The 26609-nt window shown below is 39.3% G+C and overlaps 2 protein-coding genes across 5 annotated transcripts; one reads left to right on the plus strand and one right to left on the minus strand.

Moving 5' to 3' along the window:
* Positions 1 to 7946, plus strand: LOC131105213 (cholecystokinin-like). The gene is made up of 4 exons (XM_058053099.1): positions 1 to 1327; positions 2431 to 2510; positions 4106 to 4283; positions 5246 to 7946. The coding sequence occupies exons 2-4, from the start codon at positions 2433 to 2435 to the stop codon at positions 5380 to 5382; spliced, it is 393 nt and encodes a 130-aa protein (XP_057909082.1). The 5' UTR covers positions 1 to 1327; positions 2431 to 2432; the 3' UTR covers positions 5383 to 7946.
* Positions 7947 to 8413: 467 nt separating this feature from the next.
* On the minus strand, positions 8414 to 26259 carry mroh1 (maestro heat-like repeat family member 1). 4 transcript variants are annotated; one of them, XM_058053863.1, is made up of 46 exons: positions 26105 to 26259; positions 25176 to 25239; positions 24875 to 25020; positions 24191 to 24322; positions 23942 to 24104; positions 23478 to 23576; positions 23137 to 23288; positions 22833 to 22973; positions 22637 to 22729; positions 21492 to 21570; positions 21132 to 21245; positions 20791 to 20864; positions 20585 to 20707; positions 20277 to 20384; positions 20035 to 20179; positions 19345 to 19385; positions 19064 to 19205; positions 18938 to 18990; positions 18740 to 18847; positions 18507 to 18626; positions 18228 to 18350; positions 18004 to 18150; positions 17755 to 17790; positions 17539 to 17565; positions 16759 to 16881; positions 16601 to 16680; positions 16300 to 16441; positions 16103 to 16198; positions 15653 to 15757; positions 15446 to 15581; positions 14804 to 14916; positions 14467 to 14619; positions 14336 to 14392; positions 14081 to 14178; positions 13669 to 13834; positions 13422 to 13591; positions 13187 to 13324; positions 12611 to 12725; positions 12262 to 12408; positions 11401 to 11467; positions 11074 to 11195; positions 10838 to 10987; positions 10567 to 10701; positions 10080 to 10182; positions 9871 to 9936; positions 8414 to 9782 (listed from the first exon to the last, which is right to left on the minus strand). In XM_058053863.1, exons 2-46 carry the CDS (start codon positions 25195 to 25197, stop codon positions 9706 to 9708), a joined length of 4947 nt encoding a protein of 1648 aa, XP_057909846.1. In that variant the 5' UTR covers positions 25198 to 25239; positions 26105 to 26259; the 3' UTR covers positions 8414 to 9705. The 4 variants fall into 4 exon arrangements, with proteins under 4 accessions (XP_057909846.1, XP_057909845.1, XP_057909847.1 ...); XM_058053862.1 differs by having other exon boundaries at positions 25176 to 25249; positions 26105 to 26255; XM_058053864.1 differs by lacking the exon at positions 17755 to 17790 and having other exon boundaries at positions 25176 to 25249; positions 26105 to 26255.
* Positions 26260 to 26609: the final 350 nt, after the last annotated feature.

Genomic DNA, 26609 nt, shown 5'->3' on the forward strand with positions numbered 1-26609 from the left:
AGAGATGGCCGAGGGTGGAATTGAACCCCGGTCTCCTAGCTGTGAGGTCTGCACGCTAACCACTCGACCACCTGCAACATCCCATATTTAAAATAATAAATAAAATAAATACGCTTCAAATAATTTAAATAATTTAAAATGGATCGTTACTCACCACTAATGAATGATTTGTGGCGAGTGTGAGTGTCACGGCTAGTGCTAGCATGTTAGCACCCAACTATGGTGCGTTCAAGGACAGCTGATCCAAGTGTAGAATCTCAACATTAAAAAACACTAAGTATAAAGTCATAAAGATACATACATTGTGGGTTTTATAACAGTAGCACATATGTGGTAATCCCTCGTTAATTGCTTCCAGACTCGACCGTGATAAATGAATTTCTGTGTTATAAATTTTATATTTTTTAATGTCATGTTTATTTCGCCAAAATTATCAATTTTCATGCATAAAAATGGATACATTAAGTATATAATAGAAATATAAGGCATTCAGAAGATGCATTCAAACACGTGTTGCTATGTAGTATTCTACACTGGCCACTAGGTGTCAGTAATGTTACTTTCATGTTCAGCTAAACAGACAAGATTTGATTTAGTTGCAGCTGGGATAGGCTCTAGTGAAGCCTACCTTCTACCTCTTATCCTCACGAGGGTTAGGGGGGTGCTGGAGCCTATCCCTGCTGTCTTTGGGCGAAAAGCGGCGTACACCCTGGACTGGTGGCCAGCCAATCACAGGGCACATATAGACAAACAACCATTCACACTCACATTCATACCTATGGACAATTTGGAAGCAATTTCACCGAGTACAGAGCGTCGTGGTAGCACTACAGCCTTCTTCCCAAAGAGTGAAAATGACACCAGGACTCTCTCGGGGTCCATCTTGTCTGAACCTCCATCAGTGACCAAGAAAGATCAGGAGGCCAACTTGGAAAAACATTGGCCCTCCCCTCGTGGTTCAGCACAACCTGACACATGTCCCCAACTCCTCGGGGTTTTGCCCTCAGTGAAATTGAAAGTGCGAGTACCTCGTGTCCAATTCCAGGACGTGAGATATCGTTCACGTTCACGTTCGTTCCAACGTCCATCTACTTGGACTATATCTCCAGATGCGTGTCACAGCATTTGGACGCGTTCATGTTCATGTTCATGTGCGTCAGTGGCTTCGTTTTCTACGCCAGCACTAAGCCCCTCCTACCTTCTTAGACTCCACCCCCTCCTGCTGTGTGTCAATATAAAAGCTTGCATCCACTCCCTCCTGCACTCGCAGTCCGACCAGCGAAGCAAAGCTCAGCATCCTTCTACGCGCCAACACTGACAGCTGCAGGTAAGCTGTTACTCTTATTATTATCATATTAATATATTATTATATTATTATATTACACATATTTATCTGATGGGCTGGGTCTCAGATATTTTACCTGCTAGTTTGTTAGTTGTTCAGTGAGTTAGAATGCATGCCTTTGAGCAAGGGGTGCATATATGTATGAATATTATCCATCAGTAGAGTTAAAAATAACATGTACATTAATGCTTATGTTGTATTGAATCATTTAGGATGATGAATTATGAGGATATTAAACCCATGTTGTGAATTAATGTTATTAGAGTTTACATCATAGAATAGCATACAATGCATAATACAAAATTATTAGCACCCTTTTAGGTCATGAATGAATGGCAAAAATTACATAAAAAATGTTAAATTTTTGCTTTAAATAATAATGAGTTAGAAGATTAGGAAAATCTGAGTTTGGAGTCCATAGGTATGAATATGAGTGGTTGTTGGTCTGGGGTAGGCTCCAGCATACCCCCAGTGATGACGAGCAGCATATGGACATAAAATAATGCACATTGTTTGTAGTATATTGGGTTATTAATCATGTTGTTTTTTTTAATAATTTGATTTAATGCAAAAAAATTGTGTCTCATTTAATCACCGATTAATGATTAATTGATGATGCAATTAATCAACAACTGTTTTGGCAGCTATCTTTGTGTTTTGAGGACCAAGCCATCCATTGTTTGGGGTTGGTTCATGTTGATCCAATAATTGTTGAATAATTATTAGTAGTGTAACAATATCGTCAATAATGTTCTTTTGGAAGAAAATCAATGTTTTTGGGAATGGATCAATATGTTATTAATGTAAATACACTTAGGTTGTGTTACCTCTGCTGATGCTGCAGTTTGATTTCATTGCAACCATGATGTACATGTGATGTGTGTGTGTGTGTGTGTGTATGTGTGTGTGTGTGTGTGTGTGTGTGTGTGTGTGTGTGTGTGTGTGTGTGTGTGTGTGTGTGTGTGAATGTGAAATGATGACAAAACAATATTTTTGAGAAGTTGCACATACAGTAAAAATATATTTTTGGACTTTATTTTAACTTGGTAGGTTTTGGTTTTTTTTTCTCCATTTCTTGCCTGCAGGCATGAATGTCATTATCTACCTGGTGGTTTTCCTGGCTGCTGTGTCCAGGGTCTCGCTGAGTCTGCCCTCACAGTCCATTGTAAGTGGTAAACACACACACACACACACACCATGGCTTATTATGGATGGCACATTATGTCCATATGGGAAAAAGTCGTCATTTAAACAAGCGTATGTTTGTATGGTCTGCATAAGAAAGGAAAGGCAGGAATTAATGCACAGCCGACACGATTCATCACTCCTAAGATAATACCTCTTGGAGGATTTTGCATGTATGATTACATCATTACATAAAATAAGGTTCTGCATGACTGTTTTTTTTTTTGCTTTATTTCCATGGTCCTAGCACCAAGTCTCGGGTAATCAATCCATCCTCATGTTGAGTTGAGTTTTGATGTGATCGTACTCGGATATTTGATATCGGCTTTTTTGCCAAAAAACCATATTGTCCAACAGTCAATATCCGATACCGATATCAGCCGATACCGATATATGTAACATGACATAACACACATCATGTGTTTAATATGGCTTTTTTTAAATATCAGTTTTCATGATCTGTTTTGGTGACTCCGAAACCAGGAAAAAGCCGAAAGAAACACACAAATTCATATGTAAATGTAACTATAGGGGTGCTATTTCATGTCTAAAGGACTCTAATACTGTCTAATTAGTCATTTTAATTTTAATAATGTTATCATTATTATTATTATTATTATTATTATTATTATTTTAAGTATTTAGAAGGTCAGAAACAGGTTTTCTCTGCTTTAACTACAAAAATAGCTAAGTTACTATTTTTATGTCGACTATATTGGGTAATACATATGTAAATGTAACTATAGGGGTGCTATTTCATGCCTAAAGGACTCTAACAATGTCTAATTATTAATTTTAATTTTAACAATGTTATTATTATCATTATTATTATTATTATTTTAAGTATTTAGAAGGTCAGAAACAGTTTTTTTCTGTTTTAACTACAAAAATAGCTTAGTTACTTTTTTATGTCGACTATATTGGGTAATACATATGTAAATGTAACTATAGGGGTGCTATTTCATGCCTAAAGGACTCTAACAATGTCTAATTATTAATTTTATTTTTCATTTTAATATTATTATTATTATTATTATTATTTTAAGTATTTAGAAGGTCAGAAACAGGTTTTCTCTGCTTTAACTACAAAAATAGCTTAGTTACTCTTTTTATGTCGACTATATTGGGTAATACATATGTAAATGTAACTATAGGGGTGCTACTTCATGCCTGAAGGACTCTAATAATGTATAATTATTAATTTTTAATTTTAATGTTATTATTATTATTTTTTTAAGTATTTAGAAGGTCAGAAACAGGTTTTCTCTGCTTTAACTACGAAAATATTCAAAATGTTACTCACTCAAATGTTAGCAAGGGGAAATGTCCCCATCGAAATGGATGCTTGTTGAGTGTTGGTCCACACACACACACACACACACACACACACACACACACATGCAAGTGACAGTAGTACCACTTGAGATGTCTCACTTCTGAGCCCCATCTGTCCATGTAATCCGTCCCCCATAAATTGTAGTTCATAAGAGTATAAAAATACTCAAATGTGTACATAAACAAAACACCACAACCTGGAAAATAACGAGCCGTCCTCGTTTGTTTTATCATGTGCAGCCCCACAGATCTGATGGTACGGTGGTGGTGTCAGACGACCACACGAGTAACCGCACACGCCAAACCCGCTCCGCCGATCCTCCTTCCAGGCAGCTCGGCGACTCCAACCAAGCCCAGGAGGACATGGAGGCTCTAAACACCCTGAAACTGCTCCTGGCCAGACTCATCTCCAGGAAAGGTGAGGGATCACAGGCTTGATGAACATGGCCGATATGTCTGTAGGACGTTGTCGCCGCTAGCTTTTGTTGTTCTTCTACATTCCGTACCCATGCTGTGCCGCCGTCCCGCCATCTGGCATTTACCGCCTGCCTCTCGCTTCCTTCCATCCTCCGTTTTACCGCCTGACCTTGGCTTTTCTTGTCACGACGTATTTCTGTTAAGGGGTCGCTCAGTGAGACACGGCTTGCGTAGCTAACTGGAGGTGGGCGATGTTGAATGTGATGCTAATATTTTGTTATCGATATGATGATATAGTAGGATTAAATATTAATACAGGGCCGGTTTTACCAATGCAAAGATTTTAGACAAACATCAACAACCTAGCATAGATACATTACTAGAGCCCTCTAGACATGAACTAACACCCCTATAGTCACCTTTAGACTTGTGTTAGCTAACGTAGGAGACTAATAACAGTAAATGTTTACGATTTATTTATTATTACGACCGGAACGGCGGTCCGTTTTTTTATTTGGGATTATTGTGCCATATAAAGTCTGGTGCTTGTGTGTCACGTTGAAAATTACAGTAACATTACTGACACCTAGTGACCAGTGTATAGTACTATATCGTGATGTATTTGAATGCGTCTTTTGAATGCAGTATATTTAGTTTGTTTAGCTATTTTTATACTGGGGGATGAGTGGGGGGGGGGGGGGGGGGGTATTTGTGTTCTGTATTTCCTAGTTGACGATGTTTACATTGTAAACTTTCAGTGGTACATGAGGGATAGGAGTAGCAGCTACTGTCACACAAGTCTACAGCGCCCTCTTGTGGCTGTCAGTGTAAAAGAAAAACATAACAAAGTCGCTACGGGGTATAAGTCCCAGGACCCGGGCCAACCATACGTTTGAAAGACTGCCCTCCAGAAGATACCAGAACCTGAATTGTGGACTCATGATGTGTCTCGGCCTTCTGCAGGCATGCCCTACCAAAGCAGATCGTCCATCACCAGCAGAGCCGTCGGTCCCGCCCCCCAGCACAGGATAAGCGACAGAGATTACGAGGGATGGTTGGACTTTGGAAGACGCAGCGCAGAGGAGTACCAGTACTCCTAAAAGCATGACTTGCCATCTTCGAGTGCAGAGCTACAACACTCAGCATTGCCAAAAATAAGCCCCGCCCACCCTGCACTTCCCACAACACACTGCAGCGTAGTCGAGTATACATATGCACTTTGCACCCAAAATGATTCACACCCTGGACGAATCTTCAGGTAAAGGGATTTTATTAAGAAATAACAAAGTGACACTCGGACTTGTGTTAACCCTTCGATGCACGAGTGACTGGACCCTACACTCAAAAATCACCCATACTAGAATCAATGCATTTTTATGCCAATTTTGCCATTTTGGTTAGGAATAATCACTTGTATGATATTTAGTATTATATTTAGGAGTTGATAAGTTGATAAGAATCAAAGGTTTCTATTGGATTCCATAGAAATTGCATGCGGGTCATTGTTGACTCACTTATGGAAGGTTGGGGTAGTAACACAAAAACAACCATTTCTTAAAATGTATAAAAGATAAGTTAAAAATGTGAATGGCGTGATATCAAAAATGTGTTTTTTGAGGAATACCTGGAATATGAAATGATAAAAAAAATTTCATTACAAAAATATTTCAAGAAAACAACCTGACCGGGTCATTTTTGACCCACTTATGGAAGGTTGGGGTAGTAACATAAAAACAAAAATTTCTTCAAATGTATAAAAGCAAAAAATGTGAATGGCATGATATCAAAAACATGTTTTTTGAGGAATACCTGGAATATGAAATGATAAAAAATTTTCATTACGAAGATATTTCAAGAAAACAACCTGACCGGGTCATTTTTGACCCACTTATGGAAGGTTGGGGTAGTAACACAAAAACAACAATTTCTTAAAATGTATAAAAGATAAGTTAAAAATGTGAATGGCGTGATATCAAAAACGTGTTTTTTGAGGAATACCTGGAATATGAAATGATAAAAAATTTTAATTACGAAGATATTTCAAGAAAACAACCTGACCGGGTCATTTTTGACCCACTTATGGAAGGTTGGGGTAGTAACACAAAAACAACCATTTCTTAAAATGTATAAAAGATAAGTTAAAAATGTGAATGGCGTGATATCAAAAACATGTTTTTTGAGGAATACCTGGAATATGAAATGATAAAAACATTTTCATTACAAAAATATTTCAAGAAAACAACCTGACCGGGTCATTTTTGACCCACTTATGCATCTAAGGGTTAATAAAATGTATGCATATCATCCACCATTTTGATGAGGGAATTTCTTTCATTTCTCCATTTTCCTTTCCGGTTTTCCAATGATATCATTATGAAAGGGAATACATACACAAACTATAAACACAAAGGAAAATGCAATGTACGGACTGGGAGGCAAGGTCAGTTGACTCTGCCGTTCTACTTTTGGATGATACCATCACCAACTTGTCCATCAGTTGTTGTCATAATTAATGTTTACATGAGATGACCGCCACAGGTACAAAGCACGGTGCATATCTCGATAATTGGGCTACGCTTTTAGTCCGTATCGTATTTTCATTTTTTTAATGAAGCATGAAAATGAAATGGCAATCTACTGGCATGTAATCCTCCAGTATATATATAATAACAAATACAAATATTGATACTGCGTTGGGGGCCACTCTGAAGCACAAAGTATGAATCATTTTGGGGTATGTAAAGGATATATGTTTATGTGTGGAAAAGTCATCCCATGAATACATATATATACAGTACTGCTGTGAATCCTCACGCTGCGATTATAAGCACTTTTAAACACCAAAAAATGAAAACCACAAGGCTTATTTAATACCCTGCACCCCCCCTCCCATAATGCGCAGATATTACGTATGTACAGTGACATCCCGTTTTATTCAACTGCCACTGAAAATGGGGGGGGTGTTTCATTCAGCATGTTAAGTTTTATGTCATAAAGCATATTGTTGTTTTTGGATAAAAACCTGCCACAGCTACATTTTGTTTGTTTGCAACAAATAAATAAAGGATAAAGCTGTCATTTTTATCCATTTATATTTAACATTCAAATTTGTATCATTTATACAAATATACAACTCAGCTGCCATAGTTTCACCTGCAAGTATCCATCAGATGTAAGCACGGCATATCAATCTAAAAAAAAAACTATCGTATACATAAGAAATTGGGATTCAGATAAATATGTTTAGGATTTTATGTGATATTTAGGAATATTTGGGACAAATTAGGATCATGTAGGATGTCTTTTTTTGACTCACTGTCAAAATTATTATGTAAATAAAATGAAATTCTGAACAATCTCAGATTTCGAGACCAAAGTAACCAAGGCCAAAGGTCACACTAGCTTCCCTTCTCATAGCTGTCTCAGGCAATGCCTGTTACTACGATGTATTAAAATAATCTGGAATTTCCAGAATAACATCGTACATTTACGAAAATAAATGCATTAATTTACAAGAAAAGTGGGAACATTACGAGAACAGAGTTCTAAATTTACGAGAAGAAACGCGTGACTTTATGTGACAGACATAACTGAGACAGCTATGAAGAAGGGGGCGCTATGTGGAGAGGGCGGGGTTACAAAGGCGGAAGTGTAAGGATGCCAAATCACGCTAACCTGTTTGTGCTCAACTGGTCCGCTATATAAATAAAAGCTAACCTGAAGCAAGATGAAAGTTTACTTCTTCTGGCACATAATACTATAACTTTATTCTCGAAATCCCAGTTTTTTTTTAATGTGAGCCTAATACTCAGTCGTAGTTAGTGAATTTGTCGTTTCTCCTTCGTGTATGGCGTCAAGTGGCTCTTTACCACAGCCACGTGGCCGCTGATAAAATTGCACCCCTAAAGTTGACAAGGCAGAATTGTAAACGTGCGGTACTTTATTTGTCACGATTACTTCCAACAGATCACTAACAAAATACACGATTAAGAATCAACACAATTAAATGTCTTAATGTATGTCTTTATTAGTCTTTATTTGACGCACATGCAAACATTCATTCTTATACACATTCAGCCATTTTGTAGTGGCAAGATAATCATGTGACACACAGGGGAAAGGTACAATAGCAAACATCCAAAACATATTTAATATGCTAGACTGGCATAATATTGTAAACATGTAATGTAATAAGCAATGCCAAACACTGAAACAACCAACAAATAGCATTTGAACAATGTTTGAAAGTGCAACAAGCTTTGAGTCCCCGTTTAACATCTTAATAAATAAACACAGATGCTGGAAAAGATGTTTGCATGAGCTTAACAAATGTTGTTGTTATTATTATTAACAAATGTTCTTATTCACTAATGAAGCAACTGCTTAAAGATAAAAAGGTGACCCACGACCTGGCTGGTTGTAGTTTTCGGACAGGAATGCAAAATGAAAGCAGTCAAGGGCGGGTCAAGGACAAATCATAAGGCTGGCATACAAGCATGTAAACACAAAAAGTGACATGTAAAAAAAAAAACATTCCAGTTGTGACATTGTCATTAAAAAAGTACAGTATGTGCTGTAATATACAAATTAACACGAAAAGTACCATGCGTGAGAATCCATTTATGAATTTATCTATGAATTGTGAGGTCTCATATTGCACTATTCAAACACGTCCATCGGCTGCTATGCTAACGGCATTTATTACACAGTAATTATAATTTCAGAATTGTGTGTAAATCAAAAAATAATGAGACTGTATGTAATGCTGGCAGTTATGAGTTGTTGCTTGGCACCGATATGGCTCAAACCCCCCCCCCCCCTTTTGGTCCCAATCAGCCAACTGACATTTTATACGTTGGCGATCCATAGATGACGATTGGCTGGGTGGGTCATGTGACAAAAATAAAGAACGGGATCAAACCCAGCAACTAAAGCCAAAAGCAAAGTAAAACGTTTGGCTTGATATGGCATCTTTTTTCATGAATTCCAGACTTTGACAAGCAATCGAGCTCACACATGTAGAACAGTCATATTTATATATCTACTCACTAATGTCTCATTCACATATTATTGGAAGAAACTATCATTTTTTTCCTATAAACAATAATATCATTAAAAAACAAATTGCATGTGTGTGACGAGTACATACCTGGTATGCCTCTGCTGCAGTCTTTGGTTACTAAAATGTTCCAAGTACTGTAAGTCAAGTGACAAATGAAGATCTATAAAGCTACACATGTTTAAGTGCAAGTGTGTTTCAGTGTTGATGCGTTTGTGGAATTGCAAGAGTTCCTTCGAATGGAATGTCTTTGTCACGGCACGAACGTTGTGGTGGTTGTACGACCATCCCGAACGAACACGGACTCTGTGTGAATGTGTACATAATGACGTGCAAAGACTAGCTAGCAAAGGAGAGCTTTGTGTCAGTGGAAGTGTCCCATGGCCTCTGCAGCCTTGACTCTCACCACGGGGTCGGGATCTTGAAGCAGCATCACAAGACCTGAGGATGAAGACAACATAAACATCATAGCCGTTATAGTCCACATATTCCACAGCCAGAAGGAGAAAAACATGGAAGAATGCATCACCTTTAGTAATGGTGCCCATATTGAGATGGGAGAAATGTTCCTCTGGAAGGTTCCCCAGCAGAAACCCTGATGAGCAAACTCATTTTGAGTAATGTAACAATAATATGAGAAGCTGTTGCCTCATTCAAGGATTTTAGTGACGTGATGGTTATTGACTTGGTTGGACAGCATGTTTTGACAACTGTTACACCACCCGTTTGATTCCATACCTATGAACATGGCGGCGCCTGCTCGGACTTCAGACCAGTTGCTCTTGAAGAACTGGAGGACTGAGATGTGGTAGAAGTTTAGCATGCCTGGGAAGTCCTGGATCTGGAAAAAAAAGCCACATGCTGGATTCATAACTGGACATTTAACTCCAACTTCCCTTACTGGATTTTAAAAATATTGAGAATTTGTGTCAGAATGTTGTCGACTCCTATTTCCAAGCACGTATCATATTGAGGAGGATAATGCTGCTCCATACAGAAGAAGTCTGCACAGATGGAGTTCAGCTTCCCATCAACAATCCATCTATGCACTTAAAAATCCACACAATTGATTAGAATTCCGAACAATCAATTAGAAGATGAATCAATTATTATGCAATTATTATGTCTAAAGGTCCAGGGCTTTTAAACTATTAGGATCTGGATCTAGATCTAGACCTAGCCTGCATGTAGACAATCTGTCACGATTGTCTTATGCGTGTCTCACCAGGTACTTGGTGAGATCATTGATGAACTCCCCGTAGTGTAAGCTCTTGTCCTCGTAGAGATGATTCTGAAACATGGCTGTGATCTGCTCGGAGCCCACCATTGGAGCACACACACGCATCGCATATTTACACGCCTGGACACAACGACAAAGAAAAGATACATTTAAGACTAGAACATGGTCCATTCGACTGCATTCGACTGCATTCGACTCCATTCGACTCCATGTGTTAGCTAGCAACCAAAAACATTGTTGGTTGTACGTTCCTCACCTTGACTACATGTGGGTTTGGGTCCACCAGGTGTAAAAGCAGGCTGACAAGAACATTGTGGATCTGGTCTTTGAAGACCGGCTCTCCAGAACCAAACTTAGACAGGTTCCCCATGAGATGAATGGAAGCGCAGCGGATCTCATCATTCTCCTGGATGTGCCAAGTTAGCCATGTTAGTGCGACTGTTCCTCAGAATAAGCGAGATGAAGAGATGAAAACAACCTAAAAGAACTTACACTCTCCAAAAATGGCTTGATCTTCATGAAGATATAAACCACTAGCAGGTGGATATTCTTCTTATCCAGGTAGACGAGAACTTTAGAAAGACCTGACATGGCCTCAAGAGTAATCAGCTTGCCTGCGGAGACAAATTAAGAGGACTTTCACACCAGCATCTTCTGGTTTTTGGTCAGGCGACAAAGTCAAGTGCATGCATATCTATATAACCACTTTTTTCTTTCACTTCCGCCAGAAGATTCCATTCCCATTCAACAAATGAAACATTAACTCCACATTTGGCCCAAGGGAAGAAGAACCCAGTTTAGAGACTATGGTTGTGTTACCTGGATCGTCTTTCTCCTCCATGCCAGAACTCATGGCTGCTAGCAGCTGTTTGGCGTATTTGTTCACCTGAAGAGAAAAGACGAGAGATAAAGGGTGTTTGCTGTATGCAGTAATCCCTCACTTATTGCTATTAATTGGTTCCAGACCTGAGCTTGATAAGTGAATTTCTGCAAAGTAGGGTTCCTTCTTTACATATGGAATATTTTCATAGTTTTGGAGTAGAAAGGCCTGTTTACAATCTTCTGAAATGTTGTGAGATAATTTAAACCTGAAATAAAAACCGGGCTGGTGCTTGTCTCACTGAACAAGTACTGACACCTAGTGGCCAATGTGGAATACTACACTCACAAGTTAGATGTTGGTTTTAATGGCTTATACTGGACTAATAATTATACTAAACTAATAAAAGGGCGTGGGGCTGCACGGCGGTCGGGTGGTTAGCACACAGACCTCACAGCGAGGAGACCAGGGTTCAATTCCACCCTCGGCTATCTCTGTGTGGAGTTTGCATGTTCTCCCCGTGCATGCGTGGGTTTTCTCCGGGTACTCCGGTTTCCTCCCACATTCCAAAAACATGCTAGGTTAATTGGCCACTCCAAATTGTCCATAGGTATGAATGTGAGTGTGAATGGTTGTTTGTCTATATGTGCCTTGTGATTGGCTGGCCACCAGTCCAAAGTGTACCCTGCCTCTCGCCGGAAGACAGCTGGGATAGGCTCCAGCACCCCCCGCGACCGTCATGAGGATAAGCGGTAGAAAATGAATGAAAAAATGTCCTAGTGGGGGAGCGATGGTCGACTTAATGTAACAATGGACATCTGTACATAGCAGTGTTTGAGTGCTTTAGTGTGTGTGTGTACCTTTTCAGGTGAGCCGACGGCTATATTGCCCAGCCCCCGCACAGCCAGCATGCGGACAGTGGCACACGGGTCTGATATCCTTTCCATCATGTTGTTCATTAACACGTCAATCAACATCAACTCTGTCGCCACATGATGATTCAGGAGCTGATCAAAGAGAAAAAGCCAGGCATCATTTTCTCCACCTTGCGATCAAACTTGTTTTGTTTTGTTTTTTTAATAGGCTTTCTAAATTCTTATAGAAATGTTTGAAAAGGTCATGTACAGCAAAATATTGGCGAGAACACAAAAGAAAGGACTTGAATACAAATCATCTTGAAGTAAAAAGTGATGCAACACTGGTTGTCACCTCGGAGAAAAAAGCTGTCACGGTGATTCGCTGACACTCGTAGATGTTGTTCAAGGATGGACACAGACACTCAACAATGGCCGGCAACCTGGGACCGGCGTGTTTGGCCATCGCCCTAATGACAGGAGGGGAACAAAAGAAGCAGAAAGGAAGTCATTCTTAACAACCACCATTGATGACGAGTTAGACAAACACACTGGAAGGGTTCATATTTCATATTATGTCAGTGTACATAACATTATCATTACTCTTACTAATATTAGCTGTAGTAATTATAGTAGAAGGAGTCATCAGGAGTCAAACATAATCTGTTCTACCTTCAATCTTTCCAGATTCCCAATAGTGTGTGTGAGTGGCAGGAGAAAAAGTGCTGACTCACTCAGGGACAAGTTCTTATGTGTGAATATATAAATCTCTACATCCTAAATATAACCCAACTTGTCACTTTCAGACTTCAGTCCATTTTAGTATTTTTAAAAAAGGCCTTCATCCATTCCGGGGGTCAAACTTCCCATCATAAAATGTGGAATTTACTGAAACGCATTCATCTGGTTGAGATTGAATGTAAATATTTACCTTGCTAGTAGCGTAACTCCAGTTATGTGTGTATTCTGTTCCTTCATTGCGTCCCAAGCATTAGCCTCATCCAGTCTTCTCATCACCTCATCTAACTGAGCTCTCGCTAGCAAGATTCTCAGTGCATCAGCTGCAACTCTAGACACACAAACAAACACACACAGGAGAGTATCACTCACCAATAAAAATGATTAAAAAAAATGGGTGGCACAAACAGGACAACAAACATGCCAACCCTGCAACGTGGACGGAGGCGGCGTGTTTTGTGTTGTTATCCTTCGGTGCCGAGACTCCGACGCTAGCTCCCATTCTGACAGTGAGGCAGGAAAAGAGCTGAGGGAACTGACTTAGGGCCGGCTCTTGGCTCTGTCCATTTAATAAGAGTTCTTTGAGACCACACGTCATCTAGGAACAAAGAACACAAACATGTACGGTATAAAAAGATAACCACGTGGTGGAGGTTGTTTGCGTTTATCACTTACAGCAAGTGGCTTAGGTGTCGCCATCTTGGTTGTTCCGCCTCTGATCATTGAATCTTTCTTGTCCACATAGGGCGCCATGACGGAAAGTTTCTCCATTACCATTTCAATGATCTGATTGGCTACTACGGGGTCTGCTCCCAAAGCCATCCACATCTCACTGGTCCAACTAAAAAATTAAAAAACAGGATATAACTGCAAAGGTGCACTAGTAAAACATCTGTCTAAAAGAAGAAAGTACACATTGGAATAGCTATCTGAGGGGAAATAAGTTATCAAATGTACTAGCTGAATATGTTCACACTAGGGGTGAATCGATGGTCTGGATGTGATCGGTATTGGTATAGGTATCGTCCGATTATTGGGTTCAAACCCTGATAGGAACATCCCTAGTTCATACTTGCTAAACAGCTACCTGTCATATGGAAGCGGTTGGTTAATGAGAGTATTAACAACAGTCTGGAGATGTTGAGATGCCAGGATTAGTACGGTCTGCCCGACTGCCACTCTCACCTAAACACAGGTACAAAAGTATGACATCATCAAGCATCACCACGGTGAATGCGATTAATCGCGGGTAACTTTGTTATACTACACATATAGAAAATATCCTACATGTAACATGACAACAAATATTATCTAGAATTGCCATGGTACCGTCTTGCCCTACCTGCTCCTCAGTGATGCTCTGCAGTTGCATGTGAAGCACCTCCAGCATCTCAGGTACCTAGAAATTGGGACTAAATTCAAATGAAGCAACAAGCACAGAGTGTAATAATAATCTTGTCAAAGTCACATTACCATCTCTTGTATTCCGCCGCCTCGGTTCTTTAGCAGAGTGTTGAGTATGACAGATGACGCTCTGCAGCAGTTTGACTGACTGTCGACCAGGCCCTCAAACAACATGAACACGAAGGTGGTGAGCTGCTGCAGAGGTAGACGCTTACTCATCACCTGAAGCACACAAGGAAATTTCAGCTATTTCACACTTATTATTAAGTACATAATCCTACATTCACGTTCATTCATTGTTTCATACTGTATGTAACGATAGAAACCATAGAACTAAATAGAATAGATACAAGTTTTTAATAAAAATCTAATCTAGACTGATTGAATGTGTCCTTAAAAAATGTACCCAGGTGATCTCGGAGCAGGTCTTGTAGAGAACTGAATGGTCAGGATTTTCTAGTCTGTCTTTCAGAAGTAATAGCCCATCCACGGCTTCATCTTTATAGCCAAGAGAGACACCTGTATTTCATATCAAAAAGAGAAAGCGTCACTATTAGGTAAGTAGTAGAATTAAACAATACATAACATATGAATATGAATATATGAATATATGAATAAACAAAACCCATAATTGTGCCCTTTTCTGCACACAAGGGCATTTTAGGTGGAAGAAATTGACATTTGTTAGTTCGGAATCCCAATGGTTTTGTCCATTTAGTGAATGTAACACTCAAATTCGCAAAGTAGCAAATAAAATAAACAAATAAAAAAATTTATAAAAATTAATAAAATAAAGTAAAAAAACTTAAATTATATTAGGAAAGCAGGAAGTGAACAAATGTAACAGTTACTGATTGTAAAAGTACCAGATGGAGGGGTAGGATTTAATAAGCTTTGCTTCTTCCTACTCCTTTTGGACATGTGGAACTGTGAACTGATTATGGGATGCATTCAATTGTAATCTGATGCATGTTCAAATGAAATTAAACCATTACCATTACCAAAGATGACATGATATTAACAAGAGTACTAAGTGTCAATGTGTCACCTTCATAGCGTAGCTGGATACACAGCAGAGTGTGTATACAGTCAATGGCGCCGGTGCGTACAACAAGGTGAGGGTCAGAGCAGCGTGGAGACAGTCGACCCAGCAGAGCTCCAAGGTTATGGAAGGACACCATGTTCTAGACATGAACACAAGTGAGAAAAGCTTCTATGAGATGTCAAGTCAAGTCAAAACAAGACTTGACTTCACCTTGACTGTCATGTTGTCCAGGTAGTGAGTCAGCATGCAGGCGGTGGCTGTGATAGCTCTCTCTCTCTCGTATTCTTGCGGTGAGCTCAACCAGCATTCGATGTGCTGCACGGGGCAGAAAGATGATGGGGTGTCAGATGACACTGAGCAACACTCAGCGTTGACACTGCAATAACGGCAACAAAGCAATTAACCATTTATAGGACATTGTAGCTAATTTATCTGTTTCAGTGACCATTGCATATGCAGCCAGTCTAACAAAGTCGAGACATTGTGAAAAAAGGAGAGTTCAAAGCACAAATACACTCAAATGTATCTTTTACAAAATGTAACCTGCGTAAAATGCATTATATACAAAAACGGGATAAACGGGATATGTCCTTGGCATTGAATGAGTTGGAATTATTGGTTCCTGGCAATGACACAAAGTAGAAAAAAACAAGTGCTTACCTTAAAAACACTCTGTAGACTATCAGGTGTAGGATCCTTGGTGAGCACACTGTTCAGTAACCCATGCAGTGCAGTCAGGGTGTCTTTGTACAAGGCCTGCAAACATGCGTTATTGTGTACAGTATGTACGCATGTATTTTACAGTACATGATTCAATTCAAATGATAACCTAGAGGCAACTGAGCTAACTAGTTCACCTTTCTTTGCTTGGGGTCCAATATTTCCTCTTCTTTGTTTTTTTCTGGTGTGTGCGTCTCCAGCGGTAAAGAGAATACACTGTTCACACACACCTTCAGCAAGTCAAAACTCTCATTCTCACTCAGCGCAGGGTCCAGAGGCCTGGGTCACTGAAGGTCAAAGGCAAAACCAGTAGGAAATGAAAAGGGTAGAAACACACATCGCGTCTCTTTCAGTTAGCCAGGATAAGTTGAAAGGTTCCTATGAAATGTCAACAGTCTCTTTCAAGGGTGGAAGCCTTAGTGGAGCATTGGAGGATACGTGAGGTTGGCACAGGTGCTCATCACCAGGTGGCGCACTGGAGTCCGAAGTGAATCGGCAGGTTCGGCTTTAATAAAATCCTGTCCAAGAAAACAAATCAAGAAAAAATATGTAGTATAAATGTATAGTATACATATGTATGAGTGCTGACCACTCACCAGCATGACAGAAATGAGCTCCTGTTTGCGAGTGAAGACGTAGCCTTGTTTCCTCACACACTCACTGATGGCTTTAGCGACGAGGCCGATACTCTGGATCAAACTCAGTTTCATTGTCAGATCCTGACATTTGGACACACACACACACAATGTAAGGACAAAAACAGGACACATCAGAAGATTCTATTTTCAATCCACCCTAAAGAAAGAAAATGCCCCACCACCAATATTATATAATACAAACAGATTAGCATAAGCAAAGCCAAGAATCACTCGAGCAATATATTAATCTTGAAAATGAGAATTGATCCTTCCATAGTTGCGGATGGAGAGAAGTTTTAAGTTTATTAGAGTAGATGAGTTCAAGAGTCACCCAGCCGTGGGCTCTGGCGTAAAAAGTGACAGACATAAACGAGCTGTTAGGAGTCAAAAGGAGAATGTAAAATAGTCTCAGGTCAGCGTTCATCGAGCAGTCAGCAAAATCTGATCTTTTTTTTATAATACAGATAAATGATGAGTTACTTGTAGTACAAAAAACCCTTAAATCCTTTTAAATGAAAATGCACCCTTCATGATGTCAATAGCTTGTTGCAAAAGCTGAGAATGTAAAGGAGTTAAAAAGTTGGCCGGTGCAGATGCCTTATGCCATCAAGAAAATGTTTCCAAACTTTCACTTAAGATTTCCACCGCAAACGTGGGCATCAGAACAGGAAACAAAAAGTAGCGGTTAACTGGGAAGAGAAACAAAGTGAAACGGCCCCAGTATCCCTGTGACGATACCTTGGTCTCTACTTTAATTCCAAGCACCTGTATGAAATAGATGTAAATATACATGAAATCATTTTCTACACATGGTCAACTACATTTGTAGGATTTTGCGACTATGTTAGACAAATCAGATGTTAGGCAATTGGTGAGCGTAGATAAATCATAAAGCCACAAAAGCAATATGATCATAATGTTTGCACAATGTCAATAATTCAAAAACTACAATACATTAAGTGGACCTTTCCCATTGATGACATTTGTCACCTCAAGATAAGACGAGATATCACTCAATGTCAGATGACAAAAAAGAAAAAATATATGACCTTATACACTATTTTAAAAAGGTAATAAATGTGATTAATTTTCTCTAAATGAGATTTATCAAGATTATTATCCATAGTAATGACCGATATTGCAAACAACCTCTCTACTTACTGTAAATACTGTATCTTATCCAAACCACAGTGTTTGCATTACCTTGGTGTTGAAATGTTTACTGATACAGCGAAGAATGTCTTGATCAATACGATCCAGGATCTTCTCTGAAGGAGCGTTTACAGCCACGTGACCGTAACACAGGATTAACGTGCTTTTCACTTTCTCCGTCTCAACATCGTTGCGTTCCTGAGACGAGAGACTCAAATTGAATTAAACTGAATTGTGTCTTTAACTGAAGTGATTATTGTAAATGTTCCTTTTACTTTGAGCAAGTTAAAGATGCTTGGCGATTTCTTGAATGCATCCGATTTTCCAAACTCTTCCAGTTTGGCCAGAGTTCCGTCTAGATGGCTGTTAGCGCAGCGCCCGACGCCCAGAGCCACGCCCTGACAAATAAAAGCATTCCATAGAAACGGAATCCAGTACGCTAGTATTCATTCATTCATTTTCTATTGTGTATCCTGTTCTGTGTCACGCATGAGCTCGGGCCTATCCCAGCAGATCACATGACACATATTAATTGACATATTGATTGACAGTACCTCTCTTTCAACAGCATCATTGTGTCGTGCTGTTAGGAGGATTTCCTGCAACTGTTTTTTAACAAACTCCTTATTGAGAGAATGCTGCAGGGTCACTCCTATACACTGATACAGGAAACTCTGTAAAGGAAAAAAACACAGTATATACATATATATATATATATACTATATACAAAACATACTGTTTGGTTATGCCAATTTACAGTAGCCCTGGTCTGTAAAATAGCCTTTACCTTCTCCTCCAAATCACTGTTATAGGTGGACAAGTATCTAGTTGCTTCTGCTGCTAACTGGCACACCCACTTGTCATCGTCAACAGCAACCAACGTTTTGGACAGGATCTGGAAACAATCGCAGCACAATGTAATTGTCACTCTAATAGTCCAAACATTATTAATATTTAATATTAAGAATATCCCAAAAAAGCCCACCTCCAGGACATTTTCATGCCATCTTTTCTTATCAAGATTCTCTGCCGTTGACTCTGAAAACAATAACAGAAAGATAGAATAGTGTGCACCAGGGTTTTCGACCATTAGCAAACGCTTGCTGCTTACCCTCCAGTACCGCCAGCAGAGGAGGGATCTCCTTGTCCCAGAGAGCTTCTGTGCTGCGGTGAATATTAACAGAGAGGATGTGGAGGAGGGAGAGCGATGGACCTCCATGACCTCTGCTTTTGAATGGGAATGCTGCATTCATCTGGAAGGAGACAAGGCAAGCACCCACGGAAACAAGTCAAGTTACAGTGACTCCAGTATGTCACCTGGAGGACGATACTGAGGGTTTATTTTTCTAAATCTGATGCTGTCTTATGTGTTCACTTGGTGGTTGTACTTGCCAACAGTTTGATCATCAATGTTTGAGGAGATGGCAGATTGACTGAAAGAGGAAAAAAAAAAATATTTTAAGAAAATACAATTAAAAAAGATATGATAATATATTGTATATCTACTAATTTGACATAGATGACAGACAAGGAAAAGACACATATGCATATGGAAATATATTCAATATATTACATTACACAATGTATTGTGTGATCAATTAATTTGCTTAATATAGTGAGAAATTGTCACGTTTTTTGTAACGTTTTAATCTTGCAAGATCTTGTGATACCACCGATATAATGTATATTCTGTTTTTTCATGGTTGTACTCCAGAGCGACTTACAGTATATATAGAGTACTCCTATCAGTCCTGTTCATGTTCTGGTAAAACAAGCATATTGGCTTTGTTTTGCTTGAAATAAGCTATGAAAATAAATGTTACAAAATTGGCCATTTTTATTTTGTAAAAGTAGCCATCACAAGAGAAAACATTGATGGCCCCTAAAATAGCCAGTATAGACATTTAAACATTTACACTGCATGTATGTGATCGGTATTGGTATCGGCATCGGCTGCACTCGTGGCTTAACGTCCCTAATATTAATGTATGTGACGGAACATCCCTAAATAAAGAGAAAATAAATGTCATGTACAGATGCCAAGACATATAACAAACATATTAACACAAATACCCAATCTACCTTCCTGTGTAAAGTCGATGTTAAAGCTGGGCTCCTTGTTTTCCTTTTTCTTGTTTCCAAGTACAATCAGACTCCTGCACAGCGAAGTGGTGGCGTTGTTGTACTGTGGAGGTGTTAGATAGTTGAGCAGCTTTGGCCACAGCACCTAAAAATGAACATAAAGTCATTGAAAGTTGCTTTTGAGTGATATAAAAGGAACCAGTGGATTGAGTAAACACAAATGAAATTGATACTTTACATACATCAGCCAGCCGTCCAACAGTCGTGGTCAGTAGATGAAGGGTGTTGTCACACATTGACCTCAGGGCCTCATTTGTGACCTCTTCTGGGTCTTCAGTTTTCTGACCCCTCTAAGGCAGGCATACAAAGATAATGAAATACATGTAAGTAGATATGTTATGCATGGCTTTCTTTCGATAAAAGTTGTAAAGTGATTGATGAAACATCATTGGCTCTGTATGTACAAGATACATGTAAATAAACAATGCAAAAGAGTAGCATTAGTGCTTGTGTCAATGTGATAATCGCAATGTTACTGTTGTCGGCATACCTGATACGTGTCCGGTAAGGCACAGTGTTGAACGATGAATCTCACCAGTAACTCTCCGCCGTCTAACTCTAAATAACCGTGATGGGCCATGGCGCTGATCACCTGGACCACGCGCTTCTTAACCTGGGTCCACAGATACGTGCCGAAGTTGAACCATTGTCGAAACGGCAATCCTGGTGTTCCGTTTACGGATGAATGCGTGTTACCTTGTTGCTGTGGTCAGCCATTGGTTGCCTGATGCTAGCTAGAATGAGAAGCTTCTTGGTCTCCATCATTGAAGCTGCAATACACATGCACATATTATTACATGAGAGATGGAAAACTTAGAATGAGTGGAATAAAAACCTAATAATAATAAGTTAATGCATGATTTAGAATGTATTATTTATTCTTATTATTATTTATTGATTCTCTCAAACTGATAGTTTAGGCCAAGAGCAGACATTTTGATTTTGCAGACATTTAATCGGGTCAAACTATATCCAAGTACTGTACATTATTATATGAATCATTTTTTTAGGAATGTTAGCACTCAGCATCTACTCACTGCTGGAGTTGATGAGGTGACGTAGGACAGCCAGGGAGCCCAATCTGCTCCTCTCGTTGCTGTTCTCTAATTTCTGAAGAACAAACATTACCAGTCGGTCCGGGAAAGCATTAGCTAGAATGGGAGATAGGAAGAGAGACGTTAAAATACATAACTTGTAACAATCCAATAACAACATGCCGTAAAAAAAAAACAGCTCAGGAGTGAAAACTCCACATTTAATATGATTCGGGACATCATGTCTGATGTCACGCTAATGGATGATTTCATTTCTGTTCTTGTGACTCCAACCGTTACAGCGGATGTCACGGTGCACCACTTGAAATTAGAGCATATATAATCATGTAAGAGTTCCGCTACCTAACAAACTGAAGCAACGCAGGACCTCGTTGTGATTCTTGACTGTAGGAGGGTTACTATAATCAACAGAGGTGGACACCTGGAGAGAGAAAAGTACATTGGTGGGACGAGAATGAACACACTCCCGTGTACATATGGCAGTGATGTGATACTGTATCTGTGGCGTAGTACAGTATTTAGCTACGCAGGCAAAGGGAAACCTAACACAGAGATCATTTAGGTCAATGGCACACTTGCTAAACAAATACAATATACTCAATTAATGGAACAATATATTTTAGCAAATTATAGTTATTCATTAAATTTGCAGAATTACCGATGTTCATTTCTATGGCTATTATTTTGACTGTTCCCACTGGTACAGATTTGCTCGTTTTTTCCTCCCGCCCTCCTATAAAAGATGTTGAGGATTTACTGATTTTTATTTTAAAAAAATCATAAAACTGTTTTTTAAATCACTGGCATGGTTGCCCCTATTTGTACATGTGTTCATGTGTTGTGTTTGTGTGAATTAAATTATGTATAGAAAAATGTTTTTCATATTATGTGAAACTCTGTACACCTGTTAACTGAATGTTATTGCCCTTCGACAGGTCGCCCTTTAAGTCCCCGGATTGGTTGACTGCACCCATCGGGGACATACATATATGTGTGTAGGGCGGAGATGGGATTTAATATGTCTGATGAAGGTCAAGCGGACCAAAACGTTACCTGAATAAACTAATGAATGATGATAAATATGATATGATAACAAAATTCAATGGACATGACATGCACAGTTTGAAGGCGTTTGTGAACCCAGCAAAGACTGCTAAACTGAAAAACTCAAATTTTAGTGCCCTTGTAAATAGCTGTGTTATGATTAAGATACATCACTTAGCATTGCGTGATGGTAACAGTGGAAAAAACTGTGGAAAGATGGCAGAGTGAAGGCTAATTAGGTTGCATTGTTAAATGCACAAAAATGGGCAATGCTGTACAAGACAATGAAATGCCACTACACAACAATGTATCTTTCTGACACTTTAACCAGTGTGACTGCCAATGGAAGTTGAATTGTATTTCAAATCACATTTGACTTCACACTTTTTAGTTACAGCAAGTCGTTTTTAACATCTACGGTAGATTTATTCATGCGAGCATACCTGTTGATGGAGTGCAAAAAGCAGACTGTCCAGTTGTGTCTCGAGCACCCTGCTGCCCATGTTGACAGAAGCATCAATAACTTGGCATAGACTCTGTAAGCAGGGTGTTAAAAGACAAACAATTAAATAGTTTATAACAAACATGCTGGGAAACGTTACCTCAGATCATCATCATGTTGCCGCAGCCCGGACTCACCTTGCTAATGATGTAGTGCTCGTTGTTTTTCTTATACAAAGACAGAATGGCAGGAATGAGTTTGGCAATCTGCTCCTCCAGTTTATCGCTAGCCATCAAATGGCACATCGAGCCAACTGCCTCAGCGACTGTTAGCCTCAACTGCAGGACACAAGACAGGACATACATTTGTTGGGAGGGATGTAAAGTGTGACACCGACTCTTTCATATAACTTTTATATAACTTCCATAAAGAGCAAAAAGCCCATGAGTGCAGTCTGAGCAGACACACCAATCCATTATGGTAACTCTCCTGATCGCTTACCCTGGATTCTCTGCTTTGCAGCCAGTTATTGAAGAGGATGTCAAAGGCAGCATAGATTTCACTGGAGAACGTGTCTGGCCTGACTGTGGGATCTGGAGCCTTGTCAAGGTTGGCAAGGTACTCCATGATACTGTCACTGAAATGACACAAGGCTGAAGGAGCGACACAAAACACAAAAAAAAAAGTCAAGGAGCATTCATTTTAAAGATGCAACACAGTAAGATTTAACTATTTCTATAGTATCTCTCTCAATGACGACATGTAAAACATTTCGATACGCCGTAGACGCCATCAATACTACTTACACGTGTGACAAATTGGAAAACAAAGTCAGTTCGTACCGGAGGAGAACACCCACTTCATGTTGTCTTGTTTGGCTAGGCTCAGCATGGGCAACATGGTGCCAAGAATAGCATTCAGGAAAGGCACCATGCCATAAACTGCAGAAGAAAGGGTCATCATCGTGTTAATAAAAAGAACAGTGGCTCTTGTGATCATGGGAACATCAATAAAAACAGGCGAGTTAAAGGACAACTACCGTACTCAGTGACTGCCGTGTAGATGCAAGTACGGTATATGAAAGTAAAACTCAATCTGATGTGCAGAACAAAGTTCATACATACATGAATATGAACTACAATAATCAATTTAGCAGTAAACAAGCATACTTGTTCATCCCAAGGTTGTATTTACTATGGATTTATTATTACAAAATAATGCATCCCCTATGAAAAGATGAAGTACAAGTTTGGCATTGGTGAGTAATATGCAGTAAAAATGTGCAGTTCAATGTGTAAAGGTGTACCGTTTGAATCCGAGAGATTCGCTAATGTCTGGACCACAAAAAAGTGAGGCAAAACTCCAGGCTGAAATTTACTAAGTATCTCCTCCATTATGTCATTGATGTGTTTGTTGCCCACGGCGACCAGAATGTTACTGGCTGCCTGCTGCCAGTCAGGGACAACTTCCTGTGAGGAGCACAAATACAAACAACATACTCAATATCCGATAAGCTTCTCAGTGTCACAAATCAAAATCTAACATAAGACATTACCTTTGATCGTGTCATCTCATCAGAGGCCAAGGAGATGATGCTCTTGATCCTGGGGTACGTGATGGCGTCTATCCTGCTGCCGACAATCAGCTCAATGGTTTGAAGAATCACAACTCTGTGGCTAACTACCAACTGGAGCAGGGAGAGGAGGAATGTTTATTAATTACAAAAGAATTAGCATTAGCACAACAGTAAGAAGCTTTTTACTAATACAATTAAAACAACATTGAAGTACAAGCTATGTACTGCATCACTAATGTTTCCTAATATTTGGATAGTTGTCCACAGTAAGGGTGTCATCAAGTGATAATCACAAGACTGGGGGCTGTGACGGAATGACACGATGTTCCCCAACAACATAATAACTCTTGTTGATGGTTCAATATCTCATACAAAACTATGCAATAACATCGAAGAAAACCTTGGCAATGTTGATTGTATGACAAAACTGTGAAATTCTGAGTTATCAATCATTCCATCATTCCATGCAATGTTCACAAGCTTGTCAAGCACAATCTTAGGCATTCCCAAAGAGAACTTAAGGAGAGCCGTTTTAATTAAAAAAAAACAAAAAACGAACATATTCATGGTATATCAAAAGTGTGTCACTACTGTGTGAATTACTAGAATTGACAGTATATTTAGTGTATATATTTCCACTATATACAGAATGTATTGTGTTACCTTTGGGTGTTTCAGCAGGTAGTCCTGACACATTGCAAGCACTCTGTCAGGCTGTTCTTTTCCCAGAGTCAGCACTGACTTCCTAACCTGAGCTTGGACCTCAGCGTCTTTGTCATTGGCAGCATCAAGCAGAGCCAGGGTCACCTCTGGAGTGAAAACACAACATGACTCAGTCTAAAATCACAAACGTTAGCCACAGTATTTGCCGCATGCGTTGTGTCATTGGTTAGCCTACTGAAAGTGTATAATGGGTGAAGCTAATGAAGTTGAATACGAGTCGTTTTTAAGAGGAAAAACTCACGTTCCACATCTGTCTCGCCCATGGTGGACAGAGGGCTGGTTTCCAGGGCTCAAGACCCTGAGGCCTGCAGGTGGCTGTATAGAGATAAGTGGTAGAGATGAACTTATTAACACACTTTGCAGCATGATGTATAAAGAGGACTTTGTTATGGCGGCAGGTACTGGAAAATGTACAGCAACTACCGAATGTTGAAACACAGAAATGATTCATAATCAAAAATGCACTGCACTGCAACATGAAACAAACTCAACAGGGAAAAAACAAACAAATGCAAAAAAAAGACTGAAAATAATGAAAAGCAGCATAGAAAATGGATAGATGGATGGACTGAATAGGTATTATTTACAATACTATACAGCAAAGTAGATAAGGTTAGCCTTGGAATGAACCCAATGAAACCAAAGGCAATTAGGAAACAATGTCTTAAAGCTAGCCTGGCTAACTTGTTTTGTTCTGTGAACTTGTAGCATTTCTCTCATTAGGTGTTGACTTGTGGTTTTGTCATTTGCACAATTTTTCTTCTGTATTTTTTTTTATTGTGCAACGTTTATGTGATTGACATAGTTGTGTTTGTTCTGTGGCGTTTGTGTGTTTTCGGATCATTTCAGTGTTTGCCTCTATTGGCAACCGTACGTTTGTTATAGCTGGCAATGCAATTTGTCGTGTATAATGCAAAGCGAAAGGGCATTAGAATAATATGTATTTATAAGACAGGTATCACTGACCTTGCGATTTGTTTTCGTCATTATACGTTTCAAACTCTGAAGTAACTTCCAGAAACCGTTTGTGTTCCCACAGAAGCCAACATCATTAGCTACCCTTAATAAATTAGCTGCTATCTAATGCACTAGCTTGACTGCTGCTACGGAAGCCAGCGACGTATTAGCAGCGATATTAGAAACTTTAAAGGAAACCAGAGGCCGACTTACCAAGTTTACCACGGAACAAATGACACTCTACTTCCGGCCACAGTTTGTCCTCCTCGGACCGCGACGGTAATGTTATCTAAGGCTAAGGCTGCTGTCACTGCAGGTGTAAACACGCCTGGTCATGTGCTTCTGGTCAGCAGTAACAAATCAGCAATGTGACGTCACACGCATGACATGCGCATAGTTGTTCTTCCTCGGATTTATCAGCGTGACTGTCGTCAGGGTGCATACCGCCATCTAGCGTACATAGTATTTATAGCATTTGTTGTAATTTTCCCTTTACATACTACAATCTGGACATTATTTATTTTCAGGAGCTTGCAAATGCAAATACATTTATCATTATGATATTTATTAGTGAAAATAAGTAATAATACAAATCATTTAGATTTTTTCTTTCATTATTATTATTATAATTGTTATTTATACACAAAAGCTATGTAGAAATCAAATGAAACAAATAATTGGTGGAAAAATATAAAAAGAACAAAGAGGCACAATCAGA

Source organism: Doryrhamphus excisus, chromosome 17 (genome assembly GCF_030265055.1).
Source record: "Doryrhamphus excisus isolate RoL2022-K1 chromosome 17, RoL_Dexc_1.0, whole genome shotgun sequence".
Classification (NCBI taxonomy): Eukaryota; Metazoa; Chordata; class Actinopteri; order Syngnathiformes; family Syngnathidae; genus Doryrhamphus; species Doryrhamphus excisus.

Coding starts and splice junctions, on each gene's coding strand:
- LOC131105213 (XM_058053099.1), top strand. CDS start 2,433: ATGAATGTCATTATCTACCTGGTGGTTTTCCTGGCTGCTGTGTCCAGG. Junction 2,511..4,105: donor GTCTGCCCTCACAGTCCATT/GTAAGTGGTAAA, acceptor TATCATGTGCAG/CCCCACAGATCTGATGGTAC. Junction 4,284..5,245: donor CAGACTCATCTCCAGGAAAG/GTGAGGGATCAC, acceptor GGCCTTCTGCAG/GCATGCCCTACCAAAGCAGA.
- mroh1 (XM_058053863.1), bottom strand. CDS start 25,197: ATGGGCGAGACAGATGTGGAAC. Junction 20,708..20,790: donor TGGCTGACCACAGCAACAAG/GTAACACGCATT, acceptor CTGTGGACCCAG/GTTAAGAAGCGCGTGGTCCA. Junction 20,385..20,584: donor CCTTACCGGACACGTATCAG/GTATGCCGACAA, acceptor TGCCTGCCTTAG/AGGGGTCAGAAAACTGAAGA.